Source organism: Falco punctatus (assembly GCF_963210335.1).
Source record: "Falco punctatus genome assembly, chromosome: 2".
Classification (NCBI taxonomy): domain Eukaryota; kingdom Metazoa; phylum Chordata; class Aves; order Falconiformes; family Falconidae; genus Falco; species Falco punctatus.
This window is the reverse complement of record NC_137581.1, coordinates 86430868-86441302: the sequence shown is the minus strand read 5'-3', so window position 1 is coordinate 86441302 and position 10435 is coordinate 86430868. Positions and strand designations below refer to the sequence as shown.

At 37.8% G+C, this 10435-nt stretch overlaps 1 protein-coding gene across 6 annotated transcripts in view; it reads right to left on the bottom strand.

Moving 5' to 3' along the window:
* Window positions 1-272: 272 nt before the first annotated feature.
* The window catches only part of TAB3 (TGF-beta activated kinase 1 (MAP3K7) binding protein 3), a 48002-nt gene continuing 37839 nt past the window's right edge, over window positions 273-10435 (bottom strand). For 5 of the 6 annotated variants that reach the window (XM_080377624.1, XM_080377625.1, XM_080377623.1 and 2 more), the window contains 3 exons: window positions 9086-9179; window positions 7424-7507; window positions 273-4821 (listed from right to left, as the gene is read on the bottom strand). In XM_080377624.1, coding sequence (XP_080233750.1) covers window positions 4673-4821; window positions 7424-7507; window positions 9086-9179 — 327 coding nt within the window. In that variant the 3' untranslated portion in view covers window positions 273-4672. Of the gene's footprint in view, window positions 4822-7423; window positions 7508-9085; window positions 9180-10435 lie in introns of those variants that run through there. The other variant, XR_013926394.1, reaches the window with a different exon arrangement.

The following is a 10435-nucleotide window of genomic DNA, read 5'->3' as shown; positions in this document are numbered from 1 at the left end:
AGCTGCACAGACCACCCACCCATCATCTAAATGGGACTCTTTCTTACACAAGCTGTCCACGTTCACAGGAACAGGATCTGGACCCCAGTTCAGTATTCAGAAATTTCCTGACGAGAATCATACCGATCGAAAAAGAAAACCCCAAAAGCCCTGAAACAAATTTGCTATAGCTATGAAGTCAAGTGGAAGACCAGAAACAATTGGGACTATGAAAGCAAAAAGGCTCTATTTTTTACATGTTTCTTACTACATACAAGAACAAATGCAGGATGTGATGTTTGCTTAGTTTTATTAATTTATTTTTGCAGGAATCTGCAACTCGGAGTATGCACTTTCTGGAGGTACCATGCATGCATAGCCTCTGAATGCTTTTATACAATTTCATCTCTTAGTAATAAGTTCATTCACAGCATACACAAATCTAGAATGTAGACACCATATATACAGGATTAAACAAGATCGTGTCTTCTTTTTTTAATGAAAAAATTTAACAGGGTTTCACACAGCAGGAAATATGGATTTAGATACACTGGTGCCACCATAAATAAATAAGTTTCAAGAACACATTTTTTTAAAATCTGTTTCAAAGGTACTGAAAATCCAGGATTATAATATTGCATTAACTCCATTGACTTCTGATTATTCAAACCCAAGAAAAATATTTTAATATTTATGGACATAAACAGCAATGAAAGCCCCAAACTGAAGAAATCTGGCAAAATTCAGTCATGTCTAGCTTCATATAATATTGACATTTTGAAACGAAACAAATGCAGCAGCACATAGAGAAAGTACTGACTATGAGATGTGATATCTGTGCATGTGTTCTCTTTATGGGATTTAGAGTCACTGCAGTACAGACCATGTAAATTCTGTGGTATCAAACAAGCTGATGAATTGTTTATGTCCAACTGTCCACTTCCATCAGGATAGTCATGTTCACATTCTAGGGTAAACCACTACATTTTAAAACAAAACTATCATCCTGATGACAAGCTTGTTTTTAACATATTTGATATTCTCACATTCTTTTTTAAAACATTCTTTATTGGTTTCATTTAGTTGTGTCCCCATTTCAACTCAAGTATTTTCATTTCAGTTTCAAGGGTTTTACAATCAATATTAAAAGTATTTAGAAATTGAAATGAGAGATGTGTAACTGGGACAGATAAAGTAACTGAAAGAAAGTGGTTTTTTTTTTTTTAAATGTGATTTAGTAGCATATCATAATCAGAAAGTACTGAGACCAGCTCTTTTAAGAATTATTACACCTTTTCACCACACCTCCCATATTTCAAGGGAAACACACACACACCACAGACACACAGATACACAATTCAATCTGATCTAAGACTACATTTTACAAAGTACTTCTTTTTGCTTGACTTCCCACCCCTTTCCTCTTCACCCAAAAAAAGACTAATAATTACATCAAATTAAAAGTAGATCCAAAGTTCAGGATTTCTTTTGGTTTACTATGTTCTGAATAATTTTCCACAAGCCCCACTCTAAATAAACTTTTAAAGAACTACAATAGTATTCTATAATTAAAGGGAATTCACCTTAACAGCACAGTAAATATAAAATAAGCTTTATAAAATTTCAGTGAACAGTGAAATCATTTTGATTATCTGAATGTCCGAGTCAGTTACAAATTCTACCAATCTAGTAGCATGGTTGAGGGAAAGCTCAGTCATTACAGAAAGAAAGAAAACACAAGTAGTGCATTAACTCAACACGACGTCATCAGCATCCCATCATTCACACACACACACAAGTTTTATACAATACAGTGCATTTTGTATGCCAGCTGACATTAGGGTTTTATGTGCATTCAATAAATATTACATAAACCAATCTTTTTGGCATAATCTACAATTCAGTTGGGGTGTGAACAGCGTCACCTGCTTTCAGAAGGAAAATGGATCTTCCAATAATCAAAATACAACTTACATTCTAACTAGAAATATTCGAGCACCATGTAAAGTCTTTACTATTAACGTTTGAGTACGGGCATCTACAAATAAAGAATACAACAGAAGGGGTGGGTTTTTTGTACAAACAACAAATGACAGTAACTGAAAAACTGGAGTAAAATTATTGGTACAAATGAATTCATTTGCAATTTAACAGCACCCACTCAGTCTTCCAAAAAGTATCTTGCTGTCACAGCAGTCCTCCTTTTCTTCCTCTGGTGAAGCTATGACCAAGATTAGCAGTCTCCATTTACGGTTATTACAATTCAGGGAGTTATTGGACTGCATGCATCCCCCCTCCCCCCCCCCTTCAAAAGTAGCATCTATTCTATCTGAAAATGGCACAGCTGTATTGATGTATGACACAGCTACTCTCATTTGCTGACTGTCATTTCAGTTGCTATCATTTTGTAATTCCAGCAAAAATAAATGCTTCTAGAACTTCAACAGAAGTACAAATGAACAGAAAATGGAAATAACACAAAGGCATCATGACAGAAAAGTCATGAAGTTCCTGGTATTGTTTTGAGTAATTCATTATACAGCTGATAACAGCAATGGTACTGCTTACCCTAGGTATAATGCTTCTGCTCATCTGTTTTCTAGTTATCTGTTTTCTCAGACTTCACTTACATGAACAAAATATTTTCCTTCTAACTTCATTTGACAGTAATTTTTTTACCCCTTTCCAGACGTGATGAGCTCCTCACATAGTAATATAAATCATTAGGAAGGAAGGAAGGAAGGAAGGAAGGAAAACTAGCTCTGATGCCTTTGACTTTGTTTTGGTCATCAGTGGTATACACTGATTGCTGGAGATCTCTTAGCTTATTTAAAATTACACTGAAGATTTAATTAGTGCAAGAACATATTGAAAAATACCAGATAAAACATTGGCTCCTCATAGAAGATCACAGTTTCTTTTTTACTGTTATCTTTATAAACTCCAGGGAGAGAAGACACCAGATTGAGCAATGCCCACCCACCCCTTACAAACGCTGCTTTATTTTAAATAAGGATTCAGACACATGATTGTTCTACCACAACTTAACATGTTATCACACATCCAGTGAATTGTGGTAATTGACCATATGGATGCAGCTTCCACGAGCTAAGAACAATTTTAAATGAAGTAGTTTAAATCTCTTCTGGTAAGATTTAGCTAGCTCATTTTGCCTCACAGCTGCAACGTCAATTACTGTAACTAAGCTGATGTGCCTGGCTGCATATCTGAATCTTGACAAAGTTATACCAGAAAAAGCTTAAATGCACTGTACCAGCTTCTGACCAGTACACAAGAACATCTCACCCAGTCACACGGTTGTGTAACATAATCATTCAGCTGCCCAAACCCAAGTCTGATTTCACAAGTATTGAGTGCTTTATTACAGCAACCTGAAGCATTCAAACAAATTGAACATCACCTTTATAATACAGTGTGTATCATATGCATAAAAGTACCACTATGATTTTCAGTTGCAAGTACTGTGTTCTTCAACCCATGGCAAATATTTCCTGACCAAAATGAAAAGAATGCAGTGTGTAATTTTTCAGGATCTGGCATCTGCTATTTTATACAGGCCAGTTTATTAACAATGTGCAAATAAACCTTTACTGAAGAGCTAATTGATTATTTTTCAGCTAACTTTGAACTGGGGCACAAAGTACCTTCTGTGCTGTAAACATCATGAATTCTTCACAAATTGGAAGCTGAAAAGGCCTAAGGAACTGGGTACAAACTCTTCTCATACACAACCATGGCTGAGCTCAAGTCTTCCAAACCAAATTTGGAGTAGTCTGTGTTTGGCATGTTACTGTGCTGCTACACAGCACAGGCTTAGAAGATTGTTGTACATAAAAGCATACTTTTAGCTTTGAAACACGACGGCCTAATGAAAGCATGCAGCAGTATTTTCATCCGTAATACGGTAGAATCATTCTTAGTTTATTACCAGTGTTGACACAGCCAGGTGAGCACTGTACAAGCAAAAGGGATTGTAAAAAATTACCTCTGATTAAACTCTCTGTAACACTCATACGGTATCTCATTTAGTCACCTTAGGTTACTATTTCAAACAGCAATTTTTTGTAGACATAAGTTACCCTGAAAAAAAGCAGCAATTACAAATACCCTTCTCCTTGTTTTTTATACATTGCAAAATTTATCATTGTATTTACCTGTCTTCTTTTTCAGTAGCTTACAATCTAGAAGCACAGGGAGCCTTTGCTTGCCAGCTAGCTGTGGCCAGGTTAAGTCAGCTCTGGCTCTTCAGTTTTTCTGGTTAAGTGTAACATTTCACACCATTATTAAGAGTCCTATATGTTTTTTAAAAAAACCTGTTTGTTTGCTTGTTTTTAGAGCCACTAAGCAGTAACTATAACCACAGGACTAAACACCAGTAGTTACTTGCTTTCCTGTATACATTCTTCCCCAAATTAATCCTTTTACATTTTCAGGTTTCATGTTCTGCTTTGCACACTACAATGGGATAAGAAAGAATTTCACTCTTAATTTGCTTATTTTTAGTGTAGCATAAGCAGAAACATCTTAACACATTACTCCCACCCCTTGCAATATGAAGACTGTGGACTGGCAAAGGCTGGGTAGATGGACTGAAAGGTTCCCCGTGTTTCCTTCTCCTACAGCTGATGGCTTGAAAGCCTGTTTTCAACCCAATGCAGCCCCTTCCTGATTTTCAGGTGTATCGTGGCATTTCACACTGCTCACAACGATTTAGTGCTGGATGATTTAGAAAGGTGCAGCTATCACAATTCCATGGAGCCCCTTCGAAGTCTTCATCTCTTGGCTGAGTCCGTGGAGTCTGTTTGGAGCTGTTTTGATGTTCTGAAAAAAGCCAAAGGAAAACATTCTTTTCTTATTTCAGAAGAGAAGGATGATAGGCAAGATCATACTACTAGTTTGTCACCTCGATAAACACTGCATCTTAAAATGAATGTGGAAAACTTTCCACGTAGGTAACATTAAAGGTCTTTGCTGAAGCACTTCCAGTTCAGTTTGTGAAACCTGAATACAGAAAGTATTTCACTTCTGTACAAGAGTCACTTAACCACACTACATTAAAAACAGGAACAGCAGTCAGCACTGTTAGGTCACTGATATTGCAAAAGGTTTAATAGCTTATAATACTGAGAAGTTTGTTACTGGCACTGCAACACCATCCTGTTAAACAATGACTTCATAGATGTACACACAGCAGCCTCAAATTCTAAATTCCAATAAACCTACTTTACCTGAAGTGAAAGATGAGTTTAACTTACTTCCTTCAGCCTGACAGAAAATATATTGTCTGCATTTTTTTAGCACTTATCCAGGCTGAAGAAAAAACAACATAAAAATAACACGATAGGCCTATTTCAAAACAAGAAGATTGTTTTTCTTCCTCAAGGCTTTGCAGCAGAGATGTGTGTATCTGAAGCAGCACTTAAGTCTGTTTCCATTCATAAAATCAGTATGTATGCAAATCGCGTATTAGGTATTAATCCATGGAAAGACTCCATTTTCTGATGTCTCCTACCACCACTTCAAAACCCCAGGTTATCTACTAAAAGTGACAAATACTCCTAGGACGTGGAAACAGTATTTTACAAAATGTTATTTGAAACAACATTAGCATGCAGACCTAGAAGGTAAGGTTAAGATACCCATCTGTTAACAAACATCTGTAGAACATCTTAATTAAAATAAAACTTGTGTTGTAAAAATGGACTGCAATTTGTAATTCAAAGTGCACACATTGTTATCATCTGCTAAGAAATCTAGCAGATGGCCGATAACAGTGCAAATAGCCCTTAGGTTTGTCTTCAGTGACATATGTAAAGAAAATAAAAGTAAACTCCTTGCTTAGATGTAAACCCCCTCTAGACCAGAGGTTGCGTAGTCACATTAACAGTGCTTGGCCTCAACAAATTCCTTCTAAGCAAGCAAATAGTGGGCACTAGACTGCATTCATGTTGACTAGCCAGCCAGCAGCACCGAGCAGAACCTTGTCTGCCCATGCTTTCAACAGTTGAATATTAAGAAAATGGAAGTTTTAAGGGGAAAAAAAAAATAATTTGACAACTCCATGTTAAAACCCAAACTCAGAATACCGTACACCAGCCCTAAAGTGGATCTCTAATAAGTTGACAGACAAAACCAGGAAGCTAATCATCAAAGTTGTACAAATTCTTGTAAGACACTATCTTTCTAACTGCCAAATAAAATAACTTCTTTCATGCAAGTTTTGCACATTATTTTGCTTTGAAATGATGGATCAAACAGGCTAGTCTAATAAAGAGAATCTCTTCAACCATCACAAGCAGCAGTGCCTTAAATCAACCACATGACCACTGAAATTTAACATGAATCCAGGCAGCTGTCTTTATGCCACTTCTCAGCTGCTGCTACTGTCTCTCCTGAACACTACCACATATGCAGAGAACTCATCCCAGTATTTTCTGTCTGTTTTTTGAACACCAGCAATAGTCCTGGGCCTTCTCTTTCTTTTAAATCTCCACATACTAAGCACTTCATTACACTGAAGGGTAAAATACTGGCTTCAAAAGAGGGGGGACAATTTCCTTCTATGAATTCAGAATTCAACTGCAAAAACCTTTGTGAAATGCAGATTTCAGGTTGTAAAAGAAAAAAAAAAAAGGTCCAAACCCACCTGAGCCAAAAGGTATGACTCTGCTCCAAAATCACTACTGAACGTGGTGAAGTTAGAGAGCTACTGAGTTACACAGCAACCAGGTGTCTGCTTAAGTCACTGATAAGCTGAGTCACTCTGGGATGTACTAACTGAATCGCCACTGGACAAAAAGTGAGACTAAATACATAGCTCCTGTGCTTACGTAAAACTTAAGTGTCCTCAGCTGGATACTATACAATTAGCACAGAAAATTTTCAAAACCAGTAATGAACTTGTACAAGTGGGTCGCTGTTATCTCTTTAGACCAATGTGAAGGAATGTGTTCTGTCTCGGTCCTGAAATTGTCTGAAGCTCTTGCTGTGCTAAAACTTCAGGGCTACTGTGAAATTCAGTCTGCACAAAAAATGTGTGACCAGTCGAGTTAAAATACAATTAAAAATATAAATGCAAATTTTAAAAAGCTGCTGTGACCAACTGCACTTGCATAAGAGACCTCAACTAAACTATAAATCCTACCACCACATATTAGAAGACAGCTGAAGAAACATGACACACAGCTTTTAACCCAGAAGCATTTTTAAAAAGCATAATTAGGAACCTCAAGTTAACATGTTTGTATACTTTCAATTCTTTCTAGTTGAAATTACTAGTGAATAACAGTATTTACAAACAAATATTATCAGAACATTCATTTGCAATGACCTGCCAGAGGAAAACAAGTTGTAGCCAGGATTATTGCACTTATATAAAAATGTTCTGGTTTGGTTTATACATAAAGAAAAGTTATTGACCTACCCTTTTTATATGGCTTTGGTGGCACAACAGGACCAGGCTCTATGTTATCATAGAAATTACATGCGGCTTTCGGATCAAAGTTCCCTGTCAGAAAAGTAAGAAAGCATAACTCAGAGGTTATTTGCATGCCTATGCCAGTAATATGAACATCTAGAGGCTTCAGATTTTATACATTTTTTTTATTATGACATTATATATTAACTTTTTCCTGAGCAGTTTTTTTATCACATATTTTCAGGTTTGTGTTGATTCTAGTAATTTTTAAGCAGGCTAATCCCATATTGAAGAATCATCTCCAGCTCAATGTTCTGTATTGCTTTAAAAATATGTGAAAACTTAAATCTTTCTGTAGGATGCATTCTTGGTAAAAAAAGGAGGACTACGCATATTCTAGTTTATTTGATTTATTTATGTCAAGTTTCTGTGGCAGGAAGAGGATTTTTAAAGACTTAAGTAGATTTCTGTTTGCCAACTTTTTGGTTGCAATCTGTAGTTCTGGTTTGCATTATTTGGTCAGAGCCTTTGTCAGCAAAAGGTTAAAAATTTAGAAGAAAGAACCTTCTCTAAGGAGTATTTTTAATTATTTGCTCTTGACAAAGTCACTTTTAAGTCACCACTTTCTTGGTAATGTAATTTAACTTGGCCAACAGAAATATTAGCAAGTCAAGTTCATCAGGTTGAAACTGAAAGAGACACCTTTTAGAGATAATTTGTTATTGATAATCAAAATTGCATTTTAAAGAGTCCAAATATTCACATTTAGGCATATATTATATTAGAGTCATAGAATCATTCAGGTTGGAAAAGATCAGTAAGATCACTGAGTCCAACTGTAAGTCCATCACTAAACCATGTCCCTAAGCTCCACACATCTACAAGTCTTCTAAATACCTCCAGGGATGGTAACCACCGCTTTCCTGGGCAGCTTGCTCTAATGCTTGACAACCCTTTCAGTGAAGAAATTCTTCCTAAGATCCAATCTAAACCTCCCCTGGCGCAACTTGAGGCCATTTCCTCTTGTCCTATCGCTTGTTACTTGGGAGAAGAGACCCACACCCCCCATGCCTCCAACCTCCTTTCAGGTAGTTGTAGAGAGCAATAAGCCTGAGCCTCCTTTCCTCCAGGCTAAACAAGTCCAGTTCCCTCACCTGCCCCTCATAAAACCTGTTCTCTAGGCCCTCACTTTCTTGCCCTACTTTGGACACACTCTAGCACCAAAATGTCTCTCTTGCAGTGAGGGGCCCAAAACTGAACACAGTATTCAAGGTGTGGCCTCACCAGTGCCCACTACAGGGGGACGATCCCTTCCCTTGTCCTGCTGGCCACACTGTTTCTGGTACAAGCCAGGATGCTGTGGCCACCTTGGTCACCTGGGACACTGCTGGCTCATGTTCAGCCAGCTGTCGACCAGTACTCCCCAAGTACTTTTCCCCCAGGCAGCTTTCCAGCCACTCTGCCCCAAGTCTGTAGCGTTGCGTGGGGTTGCTGCGACCCAGGTGCAGGACCCGGCGCTTCTCCTTGTTGAACCTCATACAATTGGCCTCGGACCATCAATCCAGCCTGTCCAGATCCCTCTGTAGAGCTTTTCTACCCTCAAGCAGATAGATACTCCCACCCATTTCTATTTTTTTAAAAAAAACCCAACAATTATCAAATCTATACCTCTAGACTGAAGGAGATCAACTTCTTTCAGTGTACAGTCAACATTTATCTGGAGCTGTCTGTTGAGGCTTCTTAATCTGGTCATTTCCTCAGGCTAGAAAGAAACAACCCAAAATAATAATTGTGGGAAAATCAGCATCTTATCTGGCATAGAAATAACATTGATATATCTCTGTTAACAGCTTTATTAGACTTGAGTATAGATAAAGCACTGAAAAAAACCCCAAGATTCTACCTTCTGTCCTGTTCCCGCTACCCAACCTATTCCCTCAAAACCCATTCTTCTATTGGCATTTGGGGAAGAAAACAAACCAAACCAACAAAAATGAACAAGTTCCTTTAATATTAAAGCTTGTTAGTAAGAAGACATAGCTGAGCTCAAGTTTACAAAACCATATACCTTATAAAATTCTGTATAAATTGATGACTTGCTACGTGAGTTTACATCAAGATGATCAGGAAAGAGAATACAAAGTGCAGGCTCATGTTAATTATTACTTGATTATAACTGAATGAAGTCAGAAATTTATTGATTTGCATCACTCTAAAGAGTTCCAACATGCCAAACATTCTAGCCAATTATGTTTAAATTGTTCAGTGCTGCAAGACAGTAATTATTTTTCACAAAATAACCAGTTATTTAAGTCCATATATTTGCATATCATTTAAAAAACCCGTTACTGGAATACAAAGCGTTCCTAATGCTAGCAGCAGCAGTTATTAACATATATGTAGAAATAACTACCTTATCCTAGGATATATTCCAGCATCGCAGTCACAGAATTACAGAATGTTTAAGGTCAGAAGGGACCTCTGGAGGTCATCTGGTCCAACTCTTTGCCCAGATAGCAGACAGCTTTTGAGTATCTCCAAAGATGAAGACTCCACAACCTCCCTGGGCAACCTGTGCCAGCACTCAGTCAACAACACAGTAAAAAAGTGGTTCCTGATGTTCAGAGGGACCCTCCTGTGCTTCACTGTGTGCCCACTGCCTCTGGTCCTGTCACTGGGCACAAATGGAAAAAGCCTGGCTCCATCCTCTTTGCACACTCCCTTCAGGTATTTATATATATATTGATAAGACCCCTTCTGAGCCTGCTCTTCTCCATGCTGAACAGTCCTAGCTGTCTTAGTCTGTCCTCACACGAGAGATGCTTAATCATCTTTGTGGCCCTTCACTGGACTCTCCAGTATGACCATGCCTATCTCTTGGACACCATACTCCAAGTTTGACCTCCCCAGTGCTGAATAAAAGGTTGGAGTAACCTCTCCCCCCTTGCCGGCAATGCTCCTAACACAGCTCAGGGTATCATTAGCCTTCTTTGCCACATCATTGGCTCATTTTCAGCT